The sequence below is a fragment of the Pistacia vera genome, unplaced genomic scaffold, assembly GCF_008641045.1.
Source record: "Pistacia vera cultivar Batoury unplaced genomic scaffold, PisVer_v2 Contig427, whole genome shotgun sequence".
In the NCBI taxonomy this organism is placed as follows: domain Eukaryota; kingdom Viridiplantae; phylum Streptophyta; class Magnoliopsida; order Sapindales; family Anacardiaceae; genus Pistacia; species Pistacia vera.
Window position 1 is genome coordinate 1,052,732 of NW_022196254.1, and position 22,085 is coordinate 1,074,816.

Consider the following 22,085-nt stretch of genomic DNA (forward strand, 5'->3'; position numbering starts at 1 on the left):
TTAAAATCTAACAAAAACACTCCTGATAAATACCATCAGACCCTATAGGTTTGAAATCTAGCAAACACAACCGTGGCGAAATGCAAATCGACGATTGATTGGGAAAGCAACGGCGACACACCAGGGAGGGTGGATCGGATGATGGGGAGGGCGAATCGGCAGCTAGCAAGTAGAGGCATCACCGGAAAATGGCAGATCAATGGTGGAAGTCAATGGTCGCGGTGGCTTTTTTTGGTGAAATGACTGGATCTTCGTGAACGACGGCAAGGGAGCTTGGGTGAAGGTAGATCAGTGGCTGAGGAAGCCTGTCGATGCCGGAGAAGGCTGATCGACACCGGGAAATGGAAGAAAAATCAGGCGGCGAAGGTGGAAGACGAAACATCACACGACGGCTAGAGATGAAGCGTGACAGCGCCAGAGAAAGTCAGAAGGTGGTTTCCGACAGTAAGGGAAGGTGGAAGGTTACCGGAAAAGGGAAAGTCATTGCCGATTTGCATTTGGCCAGAGGGTGTGTTTGCTAGATTTGAAACCTTCAAGGACTGATGCGTATTAATCAGGGATGTGTTTATTATATTTTGAACTTGAAATAGTTAAAAAGAGTGACCCGACCCAGAGAAGACCCCGGGTCCTGGTCCAACCGGCTAAACCGGTTGGGCCGGTTTGGGTTTTAAAACCATGCCTTCATCATAGTAAATTAGAAAAGAGATCCTTAGTACAAGAAAGATTGCAAAATTGGCTTACATTAAACAAAAATATAGATTATGATAAGTAATATTACAAAAGAAGGTTAAAGTGTTACGCTGCTAATTTAAGTAAATATTACAAGGTTGCCATCAACATGGCTCGAATTTTTGCCCTCAAATCATCAGGAACTTCATTAGTTGAATTGGAAGGCTGAGATGAAGCCCTTCCATCATGATTTGATTTTGATAAATCCACAGATGGTTCCCTACTAGCATGATATGATTTTGATATATCCACAGAAGTTTCTCTACTACGGGCATTGATATTGCTTGCTTTTGATTGATCTGATTTAATCTCCCCTTCCTCCAAGTCCACTTCTCTTTCCGAGTGAGACCTCTTCCTATGCTTATGACCTTTGCTTCGGTGTCTGTGCTCCTCATCAGAGGAGCTATATTTGTGTTTGCTTCGATGTCGACGACGGTGGTGCTCATCGTCAGAGGAGCAACCATGCTTGTGTCGAGATAGAGAATGGTGATGCTCATTGTCGCAGGAGCTATCACGCTTCTGTAAATCCTTGGACTGTTGAGATTCATCATCAGAGGATTTATGTTGCTTATGCCGATGTCGTGAGTGCCGATGCCGAGAATCTCTGTCCTTCGAAGAGGAATGTCTTTTTCTGTCCCTGCTGTGGTGTGAAGATCGACGATAATGCTGTTTCTTTTTAGAGCGCTTGTGATCATTTTCTTCCTTTTCTTCTTCTTCTTCCTCCTCCTCTACATCCCTATTAGATCTTGAACGATACTTCCTCTTTGAACGTCTTTCACTATCTTCACCAGTATCTTTCATTTCAATGTTCTCATTTTTGTCAAAAGTATCAACATCAACCGGAACCGAACTGCCCTCTCTTTCTTTGCCCAAGAGATTTGCAAACTCAGCACCTGACCCAGAAAACCCAGAATCTGGAGGTTCTACAGATAAGCCGCGCAATGTTTCATCTTTTGAAGGTGCTGCTTTACCTTTAATCATGGCAGCAAACACCTTTGCCCGCTTTAATCTCTCAGCCTTCAACTTCTGCTCTTCTGTCAAGCTGGCTTCGGATGAGTCAGCCTCACTTGCAGCTGCAATAGCAGCTGACTTTGCGATAGCATTCGCAACAGGGACAGGAATACTTGGCTTCCCCTTCTGATCCAGCAACTGTTTAGAGCTCTGAGGCTGAGAAGCCTGTCCACCCTCACTGCTAGGGCCTTGACTGGAACCATTTAAAGATGTCTTTGATAGAATATCTAGATTGGGGTTTCTAATGCCTCGTGTAGCTGCCTGAAGAATGGCAGCGGCTGCAGCTGCATCCATAGTGACACCAACATTAGGCTGGGTGACTTTTGAAGGTTGTTCTTGTCCATCCTTCTTTGACTTGCTTATTACCATCTTAAACTTTTCCTTCTTGTCAGAATCATAAGGTATATCAGATCCTAAGGATAGCATATCACTCTCTTTGGATATAGCCTTTTTCTTGTCCACCCCCAGCCCTGTTGAATCATGCCTATCAGAACTGGAACCCTTGCCAGGTAACTTTGACTGTAAACCAATGATAAACAACATATCAGCAAAAAGAAGGGAAAAGAAAATTCTTGGACATAATGAAATTTTGGACAAATTCTAAGGGTAGTCATAGCACATGGAATTTGGAATGTGAAGATCTTAAACAAATAGATGACAAACTTGTGATAAAATAATTCATGATTAGAACAGAAAACATAACATCAGAGAAACTCACCTCTTCAGATTTATGAAGAACTTTAAGATAGTAGGGATAATACAAATTTGATGGCAGAAGAAAGGGAAATCTTCCATATGTACGATCCTGTTCGACAAGAATGGTCTCAAATTCTTTCCCGTTTCTGAGGATAAATTCAACTATCTTATCAACCGCTCTCTTCATATCAGATGGAGGCTCCACAACTGGTAATTCAACCTTGGGCATGCTTGGTGAAGCAGAAGCTTGTAACTTATCAGCAGCAGGGCAAAGTGAAGCCAAGTCACCTTCTTTTTTCGTCCCACTTGAAGTTCTAACCTTTACCGCGCTAATGGATTGGTTTCTTTTTATCAAAGGAGCTTTTTCTTTTGAAGAAGGAAGTGAATGCCTAGAAACTTTCTCATCTTTCCTAGCCATATCTCCAGGCAATTCTGTCTGTTTGGAACCCTTTGAAATGGCTGCATTAACAGAATCAGAAGCGCTCCCAGACTCGTTTCTTTTAAGTTCTGGGGTATCCTCAGCTCCACCATCCTCATCCTCCCCAGAACCGTACACAGAACCAAGCAAAGACAATGCACCACCTCCTCCAATACCACTGGCTTGATCAAGCCCACTTTCATTTTTGTTTTCTTCACTCAGAAGATCTGAGTTATCAACGAGAAACCTAAAGTATGAATGCAGATGATGATCAGGCATCAAGAACCCAAAAGTTGGGTTGTCTCCTTGTTTGACCCTCAAAACTATTTCACATTGCCCACCATGCTTGCTTACAAACATAGCAGTCCTTGCAATGATTTGATGTAGCTTCTCTGTTGGTGGCTGAAAAAACAAATAAAACAATATGTCTATCTCAATACTATCAAACATAAACCAGAAATTCAAAAACCAATAAAGTCTAACAAGATATCCCAAGTGAAAAAACCAATCAAATCTCACTTATATTAAGATAACCACAAAGATCAAGAAACAGAACTCTACGAAGATATGTATCATCCCATTTGCTCTCAAGGGTTAAGATTTGTGAAAGCAACAAATTTTTATCATCCTAATCCCACCTGCACGGCCCCTTGTCATGACATCACAAGGAAACAAGGAGCCCACGAATGGCAACCTTGGGTCACAAGAACTTCCATCTCTGCTCCAAGTATCTGAAACTTAGACATGGTAAGCCTTAGAATAACAAATGCACCTTTCACAACTATCATTCGGCCAATCTGGTTAAGTATCAAACAGACAATTATATGCTGACAACATCGAAAATCATGACATAAATAGAAATCATCCCATCTACTTACTAGGTTTTGAAGTAAACTTTCTGGCACTGGGAAGGGTGGCCGAAACCCAGACTCAGCATCAGCATTTCTTTCACCGGTGGATTCACCAGTGTTTCCATATGAAAAGGGAACAGCATTATAGCCACCGTCATTCACAGGTCCGGCTCCATCATCCAAATCTGGAAATAAAAAGAAAAGTAGAGTTAACAACCGATCTTGAATACAACCATTTTACCTTTAATGGTACTAGCAAATAGCAATCCATATCTGCAAAGAGCCCAAGAAACTTAAAGGAAAAGAGATGAGAATATTCTTACTTGTCTCTCTGAAAGATGAAACTGTTGGAAACTACCATTCTTCCTGCAACTTTTGAATATTGACGAAATAAATAACATCCACACAAACTAAAAACTAAGCTCCAAATTTTTGGCCTGATAATGCATTCAAAAGCGACTTCTGTAAAAGAAATATCGACTATGTTTCTTCATTAAGCCTGGCTTCACACTTTTAATAAAAATAACTAAATGTAACATAAAATTCAAAAATTTCTTGTCTTCCTAGTTCCCATTCCATACAACCAAACAAGTACAAATAACGAAATGACATGAAACATAAACTGAATATTTTGTTTTCTTTTCAATCGTATTCTCAGTCGCCAAACAAACGGCCCAAGAGAATATCAATTTTAACACTGACCGATACATTTCACTTTAACTGATTGTAACACTTCAATAATGTGACAAATAAACAAATGACATATTCTTTTTATATACAACAATTAAAGCACAAAAATAACACTTTCATTAAAACCCTAATTTACACATAGAACTTCAAAAATGCAATACTTTGATATAAAAAAATATATACTATTGACGTGTAAAGTACTACCTTGTTTGTCTTCTGCTGACGGGGAAGGTAAATCGAGGTATCTTTCGTGATCGAGCTCCGATTCCGACGGGGAATCCGGATGACGTGAAGGCGAGAGGCGGCGCTTGACACGAGGCGGAGGAGCAGAGAGGAGATGGCGGACGTCGTAACGGTCGATGGAGAGCGAGTTCCACTCGACCAAGGCGGCCGCGGAGTTCACGAACGATGCGTTGGTGTCGTCGTCGAAGAGTAGCGCGTGGCGGCCAATCACCTCCAGATCCATCGATTGAATTTTTTTTTTTTTCCGTTCGATTGGAGCGTGGGAGAGGGAGATTGAATGGAACCCTACGTTTTAATTTTACTTCTACAGAGAAACGGTCAAATAGGCGGTTTTTATTATCTTCTTCGTCTACAAGGAAAGGTGTAACCGTGTAAGTCGATTTTGCGAGGGGAAGTATCCAGATATAGCAAAGTTGGGGGTCCATTAAAAATCAAAAGGTTAGGGTGACTTGAAAGAAACTAGCCACATAATGAATTATAAGGTCCTTCGTAAAAAATTCATCATGCAAAACTGTACATTTCATCGATAGTCTTCACCACATGATAGAAAAACCATCCGAATCACTTGGCTCATGGTCAAATGACAAGACTTTAGGTTACTTAATATCCGTTTAATTCATTATTCTATACTTTTTAGAATAATATTTTAAAAAAAAATTAAATTAGATGGGTATTACTATATAAGATTTAAAAATTAACAAAATATCTCCTATATTTGTTTATTTACTAAACACCGCTATAATAAAATATTAAAAGTTAACAAAAACACCCCCAATCCACCCATTAAGTACGGACAACTGGCCACCACCGCTGGAGGGTTGCTGGGGTTTTTTTGTAATTTAAAAAAAATATATTTAGGGGTATTTAGTTAAATTAACAAATTTATGGGGTTTTAAAAGAAATTGAATAATATAGAACAATATTTTGATAATAAGTCAATTTTATTGTTTAACTGTATTGGGAATACTAATAAGGTAGCGTTTGGTTCAGAGTGATATAAGATTAATCCTGTAATCTTTGTTTAATTTTCAATATTCCCTCGTTTGGTTGTCAAATAATAAAATATTACGTAATCTTTTATTGCAAATAGTGTTTACTGTTGGTAATATTGGGGGTAATCAGATTAGTTTCCTAAGGGGTGTTATTATAAGATTATCGAGGTAATCTTAGGGGGTGTTTGTCTAAGCTTATAAGCTGATCAAAATTGCTTATAAGTTCTAAAATTAAGTTGACCTGTTTGTTTATAATTTTTTTGAGCTTATAAGTTGAGCTTATAAACTAAAAAAAATAAGTTGGGGGGAGGTACTTTTTTTTTTTTGCTTATAAGCACTTTGCTTATAAGCTAGTTTGACCAAGTATATTACCACATTATCCTTGTTTAATTTTAAAATTCTATAGTATGCCCTTATTTAATGTAGTACCTTTTTTAGTAATTTTATAATAAAATGTACTTATAAGTCACATTTTACCAAACACGTCAATTACTTATCAGTCAATTATAAGTACTTTAACCAAACACGTAATTGCTTAAAATTTCAAATGCTTATAAGTTAATTTTAGCTTATAAGCTAATTTTCATAAGCTCAGACAAACACCCCCTTAATTTTGACCCTATTTTGCCCTTAATAATTTATCATTTCGGATATATTTGTCTTCATATGTCTACCAAATAACAATTACCCAGACCCCTTACATTTGAGAATTTAGCTAAAACACCCCGTCACAAAAAGTTTAAAAGTTAACAAAATACCCCCAACCATCAAAGACCACTACCGGCCGCTAGCTACCACCGCTGGCCGTTGGTGAAATTCATCATATCGGCACAAGACAGGCAGGATCTTGCCGGTCGTGTGCCGATAAAGACGTTTCCGGCCATGGATTTGTGATCCATGGCCGGAAATGGTCAGGTTTAGCCGTTTCACAGCCAAAGATGTGGCCGTGAAATGCCACAGATCTGGTCTTTTCACGGCCACATCTTTGGCCATGAAATGGCCATATTAACGGCCAGATCTAACCATGAAACGACCATATTCACGGCTAGATCTGGCCGGATTATGCCATATTGGCGTACAACCAGCCAGATCCAACTGGTCGTGCGCCTTTACGGCGGCTTCCGGTGATGGTGGTGGCTACCAGGGGTGGCTTGGGGTGAGTAGGGGTGATTTTGTTATAAATTAAAGTTGTATATGGTTGGAGTGTTTTAGTAAAATTTCAAATATAGGGGGTTAAAAAAATAATTTAAAAATAATATAATAAAATAATAATCAAAATAATATTATATTATTTTTTTAAAATGAGGGTAATTTAATAATCTATATAACATACCCACTCATTTATCCTCCCAACCAAACATATTATTATAACATACCCATCAATTTATTTCAACCTACCAAACACATTTCTCTAAAGATTCCCTAGTAATTTATCTTTCTAGTAATACAATATTTCTCAATAATATAACATTTCCTGAACCAAACGCACCCTAATAGTATTCCCAAATGCGTAACAAACGGAGCTTAGAGATTTTATATTCGAGTTTTACGAAGTGCTCATCTATCACATATGTGATTTACTTAACCCATTGACCTTGTAGAATATTCAATAGGCCGAAGCATCCCGCTCACAAAAAATGAAAACCCATCTCAAAAACAAATTAAAAAAACAAAGTTAACATTGAATTTGAATCCATACTTGTAATAAAAACAAAATCAAGAAAACGAAGTTAATATTGAATTTGAATCCATACTTGCAATAAAAATTAAAAAAAACAAAATTAAAGTAAATTTATTTTGCAAAATCAAGTTGGCATTTTGCAAATTTCTGGTTTTCAAAACTTCTTTTTGTTTCAATTAATCTTCTCCAGGAATAGTCATTTGTGCTTACGTACTCTTTGCAATAATGCCCTTATCCTATTAACAAAGACGTGAATTACTTGAAATAATCCTTAATTTTAGACAGTTATCGATTAGTAATACTATATCAGAATTACTTATTTATAAATAACACAAAAAAAATAAAAAATAAAAAAAAAAGTGAAATATTGTTCCACATCTAAGAATTTAAAAGGATAAGCCTAATATTAAGACAAATTGTATGGGTGTTCATAATATTGTACAACATTTCAATAAACCTCCGATAAGTTGGGTAAATTTCCGCAAATTTTGCTTATCCATCAATTATCATATTCAAGTTTGGAAAATCAGCACAAAACTTTACAAGGCAGATAACAAATACAATAGATTCACTTGAAAATAATCTATACAACCGGCAATATTATTTTCTATACAAAACTAGTTTGGTTATAGCATTTAATTTCATGTCTCTAAAAATACTTGCAAATTATCATTCAAAGAACAGAATAAAGCATAATTGAACCATTCACCAAGTTCAAACTCTAATGGTTTTGTTAAGCTGCCACTCCAGAAGTTGGCGACTGCTGATCCAAAAATTTGATGGTCGATTGCAGATATTCGTTGTTAGAGTTTAAATGCAGCTTGGCAGTCTCTATCAGTTTGGAGCAGATTGGTCGTATATCTTCATTAATCTGCTCAAAATTGAAAGATGGCGATGATTTTAATAATTAAAACGAATAATGAAACATATCAAAATTGGTACGATAGAAGCCCTGGAGAGCAAAATGAAATCGTCCTCTTTGAATGTTTGCTTATCGGCAATGGGATCTCACCAATGTTTGATCGGATCCCATGCCATTTTCATTCAGTAAGACAATCATTAATGCAATGTCTGGTTTACTACTAGCGGAGGAAATGAAAGGATTAAAAAAGCAGAGAAAACATCGAGAAGTTTTTCTCTCTAGCCAATCAAAATTCTCTTAAAAAAGCCTAAAATGGTAGAGAAAGTTGAATACCGAACCTTGAAAGATGATACTATGCAGTTGCAAGCTTCAAGAGCCATGTTTCCTCGAGCAGCCTATATTTGCAGCATTGAAAGTCAATACATATAAAAATTGTTGTATGTATACATTATAATGATTTAATCAAAGGAGTTACCGTTGAAGGTTCTTGTTCAATGGCTTCAACTAAATTCTTAAGTACATCTTCAGAGAAAGAGGCAAGTTCTTCTACGTAGGATGAATTGCCGTAAAACAATAAGTCATTGCCCGGAATCTAGAAGGAAAAAGGGCAAGATACACAAGAGACCAGGAGATGGAGTAATGTATTAGTAGATATATGATTATGGAATGCATAATCCCAAAATTATTTTGTACCAATACAAAGCCAACCCAAATTTCAAGAGCATCAAATATCTTTTTCAACAAATAATATCAATATTCGGACCAAATCCCAGAATCATTTTAGAAATTGCAAATTTCCATGAAACCTTTCAATAGAAGTGTGGAATTACCTCAAGATCTGTATGGTATGGGAGCTTATTTTGTGAAAGTGTGGCTGACAATGATACTATTGCAGAAAATATCCTTATCTTCATTCTTGATGTCATCCTACAATAACGTCTTAAAGTATCAAATGATTACCAAATATAATGAACTGAATCAGAAAATGAAATTGAAGTTTGTTTTCAACATTAAAAGATGAGAGAACAAGGCTCACCATGATTGCGAATTAACAAGAGGAAGTATGTTCTTTAGAGTGGACGTCAATCCAAGTTCAGGATTACCTTCAAATGTGAAAAATAAGTCAGTGATATATATATATATATATACACATCGTCTCCATATTCATGCACACGCATACATATATGAGAGAAATTCAATTAAATTCAGACTCGACAAAATAAGTGAAAATATAAAGAAAAGGGGGTTCTCCATATTCAGCCAATAATCTATCTTCATCTTGTATTCCTCTTTTGTCACTTTTCTAACCAAGGTTTTATATAGAAAACAACAATCACACAACTGGATCATAACCAACTTAAGAAAAAGAAGAAAAATTTTAATGACCTGGGACCATAACCAAGAGGCTGCATAGTTTGCGAATTGAGATTACGATTTCATCAACATCAGCTTGCGCTTGGAAGCCTACAGAAAAAACAGAAAAGAAAAGATGACTTAGAAACCAATTGAAATCAAAATGTCATATAACAGCTGGACATGAACTATTACATCATTGATGAAATGAACAAACACAATGAGCATAAGCAATCTAACAAGAGCAATGACATTATAAACCAGAAGAGGGAAAAACAAAATATAAAAAGAGTGCAGATGCAAGTAACTTAAGCAAGTGCTGCAATAATAAGTAAATAACCAACCATTAATCAAATCCACACTCTTTAAACAGCTTACTGCTGAATCTATCAATCCATCAGCATGAGAAACCAAACCAGCTAACATGGCAACCTGGATTCTTGAAATAAATAAGTATATTAATATGGTGCAATTGACATGAACAACTATATCAAAAAAGAAGCATTACCTCAGCTGTCTCGAGGTAAAGATTTAACTGCCTAATTTGAGTAGAAATAGACGGTATTGTGACTTCGCTAAATGCAATGCAAGATTTGACAAAACTAAGATGTTTTCTTCCATCTTTCAAAGCTTTTGTCACCAAACAATTGCTTGAGTGAACAAGAGTTTCCTACAAGTAAATTAAAGAGCACAACAATGAATGTATGTATCAATATATTTATAAAACAAACAATTATGAATGTATGATGTATGTATTTATAATGCCAACATCCAAAGACCAAAATTTCCCTCAAATCTAGGATATATGAACTGACAAGGAATTGTAATTGAAATATAATAATAAATATTGGCTCCATTTATGCTCCTTAATATAAAGGGCAACTGCACAACATGTAACCACAACTGAAAATGGGCTGTACGGGGGAAGCATGTAATTCAGTATTCTCAGAAAATTACACAACTTTAATATAACATTCATACATGAGTATTAAAGGACTTGTAATTAAATTTTGAAATTCATAAAGGCCTCTGTTACCATGCTTGCTTGAAGCAGAGAAAAGTAAAACAAAAAAAATTTATGCAGACCTTCAGTTCATTTATGCCGCCAAATGCACCACGACATTCAACTAAAAATGTTAAATGCCCTTCCATCTCTACTCCATAGTCAACCTAACAATAACGAGCAAAAAATGAATATCACAACTCAAATTGATAGCCACAATTTTATTGACTTATAAATATCAATTTCTAGGATAGTATGTAGTTAAATGTAATACCATCTGGACAAAACGAGAAATCAGCCGTGCTGGTTGTTGATGATCATCATCTTTCATGTTTGCAAAATCCATACCATCATGTAGAGATTGACAAATTTCAAAAACTAGCTGTACAGTGGTTGGATCATGTATATTACCATTTCTGAACAACAAAAATAAGTATAAGTTATATTATTATATATACAAACTAATCAATCATAATGTGAGCTGAAAGAGAGAGAGGAAATTACAAATTAAAAATTTAAAGGACCATAAAAATATCCTACTAAAAAGTGGTAAAAAGTGGATTCTACACATGCTTTATTGTGTGAGTGTTAAATAAAACTTCAATAGTCAATATTAACTAGACCTCGTAAAAGAGGGCCCAGACCCGTGGGTGAACGAATCCCTCTAAAATGCATGTTTCAAAGCTACCCGTACCCAGCCTACCCGTGAAATTTGTGGGTGGGTCGGGTAATACCCACTGGTGCCCGCAATTGAATTTAAAAAAAAAAAAAAAAAAAAAAATTTAAAATACAATTTATTAACAAACCCTAAAGTCTAAACGCAACTTAGTCAGACACTACACACTCAACTCTCTCATGCAGCACACTCACAGCTCACTCAAGCAGCACACTCACAGCTCACTCACGCAGCACACTCACAGCTCACTCACACAGCCACGGTCATAGCTCACTCTCGCCGACAAACGGCAGCTCCCAAACCCAGGCCGCCACCGACGAAACAGCAGCAGTTGTAGCTCTCCTCTCACTGTCATTCTACTCCGACGCGACTCTCAGCTCAATCTCAACTCTCTCGTGCTCACTCACGCCGACGAACTGCAGCTCCCAAACCCAGGCTGTTGCCAACGAAACAACAGTACTTGTAGCTCTCCTCTCACTGTCATTTTGCTCCAACGCGACTCTCAGCTCAGTCTCAACTCTCTCGTGCTCACGCCGACGAACGGCAACTCCCAAACCTAGGCTGTTGCCGACGAAACAGCAGCAACTGCAGCTCTCCTCTCACTCTCATTCTGCTCCAACGCGATTCTCAGCTCAGTTTGAACTCTCTCACCCTGTCACGCCGATGAACGGCAACTCCTAAACCTAGGCCGATGACGAAACAGCTTTTGCTCTCCTCTCACTCTCATTCTCTCTCACTCCAACGTCGCCTAACTCTCAGCAACAACAGTCACTTTCAGAGGTAAACACTTTCACAAGTTGGCAAACGCTTTGGGCAAACAAGACAATACATTTAACTACCATTATTTGCACTATGAGCATTGAGTTTTGATGCATTATTTGCATTGTGAGCATTGTGTTTTTTTTGTATGATTTCGAATTTGAATAACAAAAAACAGTGAAAAAAAAAAAACAGAAAATGCCATTATATGCGGGTGACTCGCGGGTCAACCCGTACCTGCACATGCATGTATCGACCTGTAGAAAAATTTGACCCGTGGATCTGTGCCCGTTTTACCCATGACCCGTGTCTACCCGGCCCCGTACCCACCCGGCCCACCCTTTTGCCAGGTCTAATATTAACCCACCACTATTCTCCTAGTGCTTAATGTTAGCAGTGGCTGCTCCACCAAGGTGAGATGGGGTTCATGCAGGTAAAGGGTGGTCGAAGAAATAAATGGCAGAGCAATGGGCAGGCAAGATTTCGGCTAGAGTAGTTAGGATTAGAAAAAGTTAGAAAACAGTACCTTGTTGCCATACTAAGGATTTGCATATAAATAAAATTTTGAGAGTTCCCATACATCACATCCAAGATCTCTAGAAAATGTCCCTACAAAATAAAAAGTTTTAAATGCTTACAAGTTATTCAATCATAAAATTCTGTTAAGTTCTCCGAATACACAAGGTTTAGTTCCAAAGTGGTGAGTTAGTTTCTAATGAAAAAATCAGGGCTCTAAGTAATATTAACCTTTTTCTTGGAAAAATATTACAAAAGCCCCTTGAGGTTTGTTAGAATAAACAAGGTTTAGCTTCAAAGTGGTGAGTTAGTTTCTGATGACAAAATCAGGGCTCTAAGTAATATTAACCTTTTTCTAGGAAAAATATTACAAAATCCCCTTGAGGTTTGTTAGAATACAAAGAAATTTAAAAATCTGAAGAAAAAAAAAATCCCTATAGTTCGGTGCAATTTAAGAAACCCCTACAGTTTGACACTATATAAAAACCCCCTAAAGTTTGAAGCAATATACCCCTATAGTTCGACGCTATTCTAAGAAACCCCTATAGTTTGAGGCTATTCCAAGAAACACCTATAGTTTGATGAAAGTTTGACGCTATTCAAAAAGCCCCCATAGTTTTATGCTATTTTAGGAACTCCTATAGTATGACATAATTTTATGGAGTCCCTATAGTTTGAAAATTCTTAATAACAAGAGATGAATTTCAATCAAGAGAAAAGCGGAATCTCTATTAAATATTATGTAAACCCTTTAAGATTTATTCTATTACCTATCCTTTTTCAATTAAAAAAAAATTGTTTTCATTTATATTATATAAAACGCACCCCTAAGATTTTAAAATCTTTGGATAATCTATTATTTATCATATAGAACCATAAAATCACTGAAGGTTTAGCGGAATTTTCAAGATATTTACAAAAAAAAGGGTGGGGGTGATAACATTAAAAATTTGGCGGGTTTTACAATTTTTTGGCTACTTTGGTAGAATTAAAACAAAAAACAAATGCAGAAGACAAGGTAGAAGTATTACCAAAGCCAATACATCTTCTAAGTTCCTGAAATGAGAAAGAAACTTCATCAAGATGGACTGCAGGCCTACCACTTCATCTTCAACAATCTCTTTACAGCATGCTCGCTCTGAAATGCCTTCTAAAATGGTGTTCAGATGATTATCCTGCCAGTCATTAGATTCAGAGAAAATAGAACATAGCAAACATATGGAAATGAAGCATTTACACTACTATGTTTACAGGTACAAGCCTGCATTAATTTTAAGTGCAGCAATATATGAACTTGAAATAATGATAAAGTGAACACATCATAGAGAGAAGGCAAACGAAGTTCCAGCAGAGCAAATAAAAAATGTAGCATCCCAGTTATTCTCAGAACCATTTTTCATTATACTACTTTGGAAGAATTTTTCATACATATTCCAGTAGAATTTAAAGCTGAACCTAGTTTCATGAAACTTTAAACATAGATTGAGCATAACCTAAAAGAACTCCATTCTTCTTAACACAGCACGGTTTCACTTTGTCTCAGAAGCTTCATAAAAAAAAGTAAAAATCTTAAAAGTACAAATTAATCAGATAACCACAAATTCAACAATCACAGACATCCATTTCATGGGCATACAAGAAATTACCTAGGATCTAACTCATGACCAACAAAACAAACTTTGATAATCCACCAGATAAAAACAGCAGAGCAAGCTGCCGAAACTGTATTCATTAGAAGAAATAGAGGTCCACAAGGGTATCACAATTCCACAATCTACTCAAACTCACCATCCGATCCTGAAGAATGATATCCACATAAGCATCCACAACCTTAAGGTAGTCATCAAGTTTATCATATACAGTTACAACCTGATTGAAAGCACAAAAAACAATGGAAAATAATTACAAGTGGAACAAATACAGAGAACAAACACATCTGTATGTGTTTATGTATTTGTCAACAGGAAATTTTACTACCCAGTTAACTGCTTTTTGTACAAGAGTTGAGCATTTACTGTAAGAAATTTAGTTGCTCGGTTTGACTATAAGAAATTTAGTTGCTCGGTTTGACTAAATTGCATTCTTTCTCCCCCATAAATAATAATCTACTTTAACTATACCCAATGATATTCTTAGAAGAATCACCCAAATGATCCCATCTACCATTTAAATAAAATATAGAGAAACCAAATAATTGGGCCCTAACATAGATTGATGTAACACCTACTTAAAAAGTACTGAATGAGATTATGCATTCTTGATAAAAACACATGCAAGAAAAAATAATAAAAGAATTTAGAAGCAAACAGGAAATGAACACTCTAAATACCTGAATAATTCTATCAACAACTGCATGGATAATGCCAATTGTAGGTTTGCTCTCACTCAATCTAAATCCAAGTAATCTGTGATTTAAACACTGCTCATGTGCAAAAAATAGTTGTAAGTAAGAACAGCAACAATAATAATATTAGTAAATAATAATAACAAACAACACCAATAATAATAATTAATAGTTGATATTGAAAATTAAAGTCATAGTAAACATGAAAATACTTATGGATAAATGTACTCATCAGATAAAGACCTGATCAAAAGAATCATCATTGCTGCACTCAATCAGACGAAGGATCTCCACAGCATTAGAGCTGACTATTTCAGTGGGAAGTTCCTTGAGCAGATGATGAAGAATAACTGAGACATATGGGTTACTCCCAAACAACTCAACTTGATTCCTTCCCAGTCCAAGCTCCACAAGGGCATTGCCCACTTGCCTCTTTCAATATATAAATCATTAAGTCAGTATGTCACAAGGACAGCAGATTCTAGAGAAACAATTCAGAATAAAATAACTTCACCAGCATCATACAGGTATGCAAAAGAGATGAAATGGGGGTTCAATATAATCATAAAGGAAGTTCTTTAACAACTTTTGCGAAGTCCAAAGCTAAATTAGTCTGCTGCACTCTATGACTTTTGTGTTATTAAGTGTTCAGAGTAAAAAAATATTTATGTTCTTTAAAATTAGTAAATTATGCACCAGGGGTAACTAACTAATCAATTTGCTGCCTATATTTTATGGACAAGAATTACAGGAAAATGGCAATTTAAACCATTTTAAATAGATTGATTAAAACAATCAAGATTACCATGGAAACTAAATTACTGACCTGAGATGCATCCTTAAAGATGCACTTCATAATGTACTCAATAGTTGGTTCCATTAGACTGACAAGCAACCTTTTGTTATCTGTAGATTTCCCATGTGTTGATTCCTTTGTTGATGAATTCCACATCAATAGGATTTTGATGTCATTAACAGATGTAATTAAGTGTCCTGTGACAAATCTGAGTATAAACATTCTGACATTAACTGATATAAACATTCTATGAGACCTGTTTTACCATTGGAACGAGTTAAGTGCTTGATAAGAAAATACAGCAAGAGTTAAAACCAAGGTCTAGCACTTGCCCGGGTCCATAACACATGTAAATTAAAGTCCAGGTTAATTCATACATATCTAATAGGATCATAGAGCCTATTGGATTTATTAGATACCTATTTCCCAAATACAAGCTTGGGCACTGTTTTGAAAATTTGTAAAGAATGGACAACTGTCAATAGGATCGTAGGTCCTTTAAACATCTTCTCTCCTAATTTTTATGTACATTTTAATCTTATTAAGATGGCAAAAATAAAACCCGATAGGCTATGAAATAACATAAAAAGATAAACGATTCTTTTAGAAAAAGAACAATCATCAAGGGTTGCAAAAAATCTTTGATAGCCAAAATCAATCTTCATTTCAACCAAGGCCAAAAAAGAAATTTAAAATGCCTGGTTAAATGGTGTCCTTAGGCGAGAACAACTAATATAAGAAAACCATATATAGCCACTATTGCAAGAATCAAACTTGGTTACACCAGTATTTGAATCCTGAACCAGATAGACTAAACCCACAGCATATTATGCCCCAAGTTCATCCGGTTGCACAAGCTAAAACTGTTTAGAATATATGTAAAAATAGATATGCCATTTCTGAAGAAAAGCGTATGTTTCTGTCTGTAGAATAATTGTAAACATATACCCATATCATATGAGGGTAACTTCCGTGCACGATGAGCCAGATACAGACGACAATACGCAGATGCCAATGGATCTCCTAACCCTCTTGTCATCAATACCAGGCGCTGGAGAGTATCAACATGTTGATCATGCAAAAAACGCCAGCAAGGCAATATTGCCAGTTCCAAATAACTGAAGTACATTATCAAATAAAAAAATAACAAATATCAGCAATCTATATCTTCAAGTGCATCAAGCACAACTAGTTCAGCACATTTAATACTAACACTGGCAATCTTAAGAAACCAACTCTAAGACACTCATGTATTTAGCTAAAACTGACAAATAATTGCTTTATTACTTCCTCACTTCATTGTTGTCATTTATTCATAATAGCTTTCCTTACTCAATTTTCAAAAAACTGGTGAGTTTGCATGCATTGTTACTACAGACTAACATATAAGAAGTAATGAGATTTTATAGAGTAAAATTTTAATTGTATATTTGGGTTTTTGTTCCAGTAACTTAATTCTTATGATAAGTAAACATAGAATGGTCTTTAAGAAAACATATATAATTTTAGAGATAAAGCATATTATTCAGGTTGGTACTAGCAAATTAGAACCAAGGCAATACCAAGCATGAGGCCACTCTAATTTGAAATGAAACTTAAATCTACAAACTCATTGCACGTGAGAGTTGTAACTTGAGTCCTGATTAAACTGAAACAACACAGCAATATAAAAAAATATTTCTGTCTCATGATTTAAAAAAAAATCTACTTCATGTGACTATTATCAGTGAAGCTTAGAATAAAAATATAGAGAATATGAGAATAAATGAGAAGATAAGGACCTCACATGCGTGGAAGAAGCTCTCGGATGGTACCAACTTTATGAAACCAGTTATTGCAAGTTTCTTTGGCATCAAAGCAAATACTGCTCTCTTTAAAATTCTCTGCCATAAATCCCAAAGGTTTCATAAGAAAATTTATAACCTTTTCTTTGGTGAAAGTAAACAGCTAGTATCAATATAAATCTTAAACAAATTAATAATGGTAAATTTGGTTCCATTCATACAAAGGTGAAAAGCAGAGATACCAACTCACAAACAGAGAAAGCGATGCAAAAGAGAGAGAAAGAGAGAGAGAGAGAGAGAGAGAAACATCCAAACTGATTAAATGGTCACCTGGTAAAGAGCAAAATCTAGTTCCATCCTCAGCAAATTCAGCTTTCTGCTTGATGCGTTCCCACACCATATCCCCAAGTATGTCCATTACCTCTGTGGCAAGAATAAATAATGTGGGATAAAACTGTAAAACCGATGTATCCATCAGAAGCCTAGCCACCTGTAGAGCGGAAGAAGTGATTTGAAAATCACATAAATAATCAGTAATTAGGTTATTGCTATCAGACCAAAAATTTCAAAAATATATGCTGATGATAAAGTAACAGCTGCGTGAAATTTTCCATCAAACAGAGTGAGAAGAACAAAAGATATTTACATAAATTTGAACAAAAGAATAATGAAGTCTTTAGATCAGCTAAAAGAGTAAAACATTAAAGCTAGAACTGCAATGCACAACTAACAAGTAACTTCACAAACTATCACTTGGCAATGGATCCTAAACAATCTAAATAATTTTCTCAAGACAGATAGTTGAAGACAAAAACCTAACTAGCACCACTACTTTTTGGTCTTTGCTTTTTCTTTTCACAAATCTCCTGGATTCGATCTTCAAAATGGTATTCATATAAAAATTTTGAAAACAAATAACCGAAATTAAAACATAATGTTCACCTTTATAGATAATTTCAGTGATGTTACACGATCTTCAGCATGCCAAGAACGGTTAATTTCATCCTTCAGTTCATGTAATCGTGAGACATACTCTTTCCCAGTTATGACCTTTACACCCTCATCAGCAAATTTTTGTGGATCATCCAGTTCCTCTAGATGCATACTTGTTGAAGATTTTGGCCTGCCCTACCAAATTAATAAATCGCTAAAGATAACCAAGTAATTCACAACCCAAAAAAAAAAAAAAAAAAATTCAGCAAATAATTCTTGCCAACAAAATAATTAATATTCATTACAGATTTAAAAATAAATAAATAAATAAACAACTTAAAAACTAAATAAGAGATGATTACCATACCTGTGCCAGTTAATTATTACATCAGACACTGTGACAAAAAAAAAAAAAAAAAAAATCTTCAAAGTTATGACTTATAAGTAGAAGACAGAAAAATGAAAAGGTATAATGTACTAGGTAATCATCAAGCTTGCTCAAAAAGGGGAATATTATTATCAACGAAGTCACAACACTTCCTTCTTAAGCCAAGAGACCAAATAACAGGCATTCTTCAACATAATATAAACCATTAAATTTAACAAGGAGTATATCATACTTAAATAGGAACCTACAAAGGAAACTACCATGACAACCACCACAACCATTGATTCAGTGTCATTGCAACCAAATAAAATGAATACCCATGAGAATATGTCAAAACACAAAATCCATATCTGTAGAAACTACTGCAATAATGATGATTTGAATGCAGTTGCATGGCAAGCTAAATTTGAACTAAAATTTTAAATATAAATAGGAAAGAAATGAATATTTTACTTACTGAAGAGAGCGAAACCATTTTGGAGACAGGAAATTTCTGCATTAAGAATCTCTTGAAAGATATCCATTCTTTAACTGAAACTTGACTTGAAGCTTCACTTGAAAGCATTGAACTACTCTCACCATCTTCTATATCCTCGATAGGAACCACCGCATTAACATCCGCTGCTCTTAGTGGATCAAAGAAATCACTATTTTCGCAGTCCACAACATCCTCAACCTATAAAACAATTTTAAGTAACTCCTCCAAAAGTATAAAAATAACCAAAAAGAAATTAAACAAACAAACCATGGTCAAATGCTACAGAATTTCCACACTCGCAAGCCAGAAATGACACTCAAACAGGCTCACAATTAAAATAACAATTTACAGCTTCATTATAAACATTTTCTTCTTACGCTAAAAGATGAATTGCTTAGATTCATATAATATAACACAACTACCTTGCAATATAAACATAAAACACAGTCAAAATACAACTTCAATGCCAATGCTTATCGATACCAGACGTAAAGTAAAATTAGAAAAAATTTAAAAAGATATATAATGTGAAATTTAAAAGTGTTTAAATTAAACGTAAAATTTGTAATGATGTGACACGTAATTAATGTGTATATGTTCCTTTTTTTCAGAGAAAATCAATGAAATAGAAAAATTCAACTCAATAAAACAGTCATCAGAATTTAAATTTTAAGCAATATTTTCTCGTGAACCAAACAGAAACAAAAACTACACTATGTCAATTTGATAACAAATTCAAATTCGACAAAGTGAAGAGAAAGTCAAAGCTTGAATTCCACGTGTGCAATTAGCTACGAATTCAATAAGTCGAATAAATTTAAATCGAACTAGACCTGATGGTGGTCTGACAGTGGAGATGGAGAGAAGAGAGGATGATCGTCGGCGTGTAAGCGAGGTAGCGCGTGAGATTCATCTTCGGCCGCGTAATCCCGAGGCCTGAACTCCATTGGAGCTCAGCTTGTACTGTGCTTCTTCAACTTCTTTGATTTTGCCTCGAGCTATAGGATCGGGATCAAGAGTGTTTTGTTTTGTCTGCGTTTGGTTATTCGGAATCGCACCGTTTTGATCGTGTTCATTTATACAATCAAACGAATTGCCGCTACGCACCGTTTTACTCATATTCACTATAAATGATCAAGTTTTTTAAAATTTAATATGCATGTAATTTTTTTTTTTTTTTTTTAAAAAAAGGTTTCGTTTTAATGGGAGGATTATCATAAAGAATGAAAACATATTTATATATTAAATATAATAATTAATTTTAAATTGTTGTGCGTGAATTTTTTGTAAGCTCGGAGATGTCGATAGCTCGTATAGCATAAAGCTCGCTACTATATAAAGCTTATTGCAATTTAAAGCTAATAAGAAGATAGAGCTCGATCAAAACGAAGCTCATTGTGACCTACTTAACATTTGTCCAACAAATCAGAATATAAGTCTTATCTCCTAATATCTCAGAGGAGATAATGTCAATATCCATTTAGCTCGATTTTGGCATATAATCACTGAAATTATCTCGGATTTATCCCACTTACTTTTTAGAAATTCTTGTATAAATACCCAAAAAATAGTATAAGGGGGTTGAGAATTATTTTGGAGAAGAGAGATTGTATTATGTACTCAATCAAAGAAAAACAATAGAAAACAGTGGATATAGCTTTGAGAAATAACTAGTTGAACCACTTTAAAACTTTTGGTGTCATTTTCACTTTCTTTTCCTTGGCTTACGTTTTTTGCTAATTTTAGTTAGTCATACGCTCATCTGTTTCAATTCTACTGTAGTCAATCGGATCACTCAAGTTGGTACATTTTTTGGTATCAATGTAAACTAATGATATATGATTATGAAAGACGAGGACCCACACACCCTAAAGATGGTTAGGACTAGGGATGAGACACGAGTCGAGTAGCTCACGAGCTACTCGAGCTCGGCTCGTCGTAAGCTCAAGTTCGACTCGAAATCAGTCAAGTCGAGCTTGAGTTCGAGCAGCTCGTGAACAGTAACGAGCCAAGTTCGATCTGATCTGAGCTCGGCTCGTCGAGCTCGCGAGCTTAAACGAACTTGGGGGCCAATTTGCAAGATTTCAAAAGTTTTATTTTTAGGTTGTCAAAATTACAAACAACACCTGTAACACCTCCTCTTTAGTACTATTCTTATAATACATACTATGTAAATTATAGATATACGTAGCGTATAGAAAATAGTGGGCTCAAATTTTCTTTACTCATAAAATAGAATTCTTTACAAATACAAAAGACTATGTATTTAAAAACTTTCTAATTAATACAAAATATCATAACTGGTGGACAGTGGTGCCAATACTCTTCGCTCCTCGACGTCCATCCGACCGCTGCTCCTATTTCCTGCAAAACAGAGAAGAACAATGGGGTGAGCACAACAATGCTCAGTAAGTAAATCCTCTACTACCTGTCCCCGCAACTCACTCTTTGGTTCTTTCCTTACTCTACTGTCCTTCTATTTCTATTTCTCACTGTTCCTCTTTCTTTCTAATACTGTTATTCTCCTTTAACTCTGTTCTGCTCTTTTTTCTTTCTTTCTCTCTGTTCTTTTTCTCTTATTCTTACTCACCATGAAGGACGATCATGGTTCTCTCTTAGTCTCATCATACTCACCATGAAGGAAAATCATGGTTCTCGCTTGTATAAGCTCTACATGCAATTAATACAAAAGAACTGCATGTTTCTTTCTTCTACTTTCTATTCTTATTAGCTCAAACTTCCGCATTCTTTCTCATACTCTCTCTCTTTCTATCTCATTCTTTCTCAAGCTTTCTCATTCTTTAATTATTTCTATTATCTCATTCTCATTTCTGTTTCTCTTTCTTATAATTCTTTTCTGTTAACTCTCTTTCGTAGTCACG

At 35.4% G+C, this 22,085-nt stretch overlaps 2 protein-coding genes across 10 annotated transcripts; both read right to left on the bottom strand.

The window, feature by feature from the left end:
- Window positions 1-722: 722 nt before the first annotated feature.
- Window positions 723-5,088, bottom strand: LOC116143215 (protein suppressor of white apricot-like). Of its 9 annotated transcripts, none has more exons than XM_031428647.1 (4): window positions 4,600-5,088; window positions 3,733-3,890; window positions 2,459-3,256; window positions 723-2,259 (listed from the first exon to the last, which is right to left on the bottom strand). In XM_031428647.1, exons 1-4 carry the CDS (start codon window positions 4,859-4,861, stop codon window positions 820-822), a joined length of 2,658 nt encoding a protein of 885 aa, XP_031284507.1. In that variant the 5' UTR covers window positions 4,862-5,088; the 3' UTR covers window positions 723-819. The 9 variants fall into 9 exon arrangements, with proteins under 9 accessions (XP_031284507.1, XP_031284515.1, XP_031284516.1 ...); XM_031428655.1 differs by adding an exon at window positions 3,493-3,585 and having other exon boundaries at window positions 3,733-4,740; XM_031428656.1 differs by adding an exon at window positions 3,493-3,591 and having other exon boundaries at window positions 3,733-4,740.
- Window positions 5,089-7,739: 2,651 nt separating this feature from the next.
- Window positions 7,740-20,236, bottom strand: LOC116143271 (VPS35 endosomal protein sorting factor-like). Its single transcript, XM_031428728.1, has 22 exons — window positions 20,037-20,236; window positions 19,138-19,401; window positions 18,347-18,532; window positions 17,735-17,894; window positions 17,407-17,503; window positions 16,569-16,738; window positions 15,651-15,817; window positions 15,068-15,256; window positions 14,810-14,899; window positions 14,269-14,349; window positions 13,512-13,655; window positions 12,491-12,573; window positions 10,804-10,945; window positions 10,613-10,696; window positions 10,035-10,196; window positions 9,871-9,958; window positions 9,560-9,637; window positions 9,210-9,276; window positions 9,004-9,100; window positions 8,649-8,765; window positions 8,512-8,568; window positions 7,740-8,182 (listed from the first exon to the last, which is right to left on the bottom strand). Exons 1-22 carry the CDS (start codon window positions 20,148-20,150, stop codon window positions 8,045-8,047), a joined length of 2,775 nt encoding a protein of 924 aa, XP_031284588.1. The 5' UTR covers window positions 20,151-20,236; the 3' UTR covers window positions 7,740-8,044.
- Window positions 20,237-22,085: the final 1,849 nt, after the last annotated feature.

Coding starts and splice junctions, on each gene's coding strand:
- LOC116143215 (XM_031428647.1), bottom strand. CDS start 4,861: ATGGATCTGGAGGTGATTGGCCGCCACGCGCTACTCTTCGACGACGAC. Junction 3,257..3,732: donor AAAGTTTACTTCAAAACCTA/GTAAGTAGATGG, acceptor TTGTTTTTTCAG/CCACCAACAGAGAAGCTACA. Junction 2,260..2,458: donor TTCTTCATAAATCTGAAGAG/GTGAGTTTCTCT, acceptor ATTGGTTTACAG/TCAAAGTTACCTGGCAAGGG.
- LOC116143271 (XM_031428728.1), bottom strand. CDS start 20,150: ATGGAGTTCAGGCCTCGGGATTACGCGGCCGAAGATGAATCTCACGCG. Junction 19,402..20,036: donor CACTGTCAGACCACCATCAG/GTCTAGTTCGAT, acceptor ATTGTTTTATAG/GTTGAGGATGTTGTGGACTG. Junction 14,350..14,809: donor TTGTTGATAGAATTATTCAG/GTATTTAGAGTG, acceptor GCTTTCAATCAG/GTTGTAACTGTATATGATAA.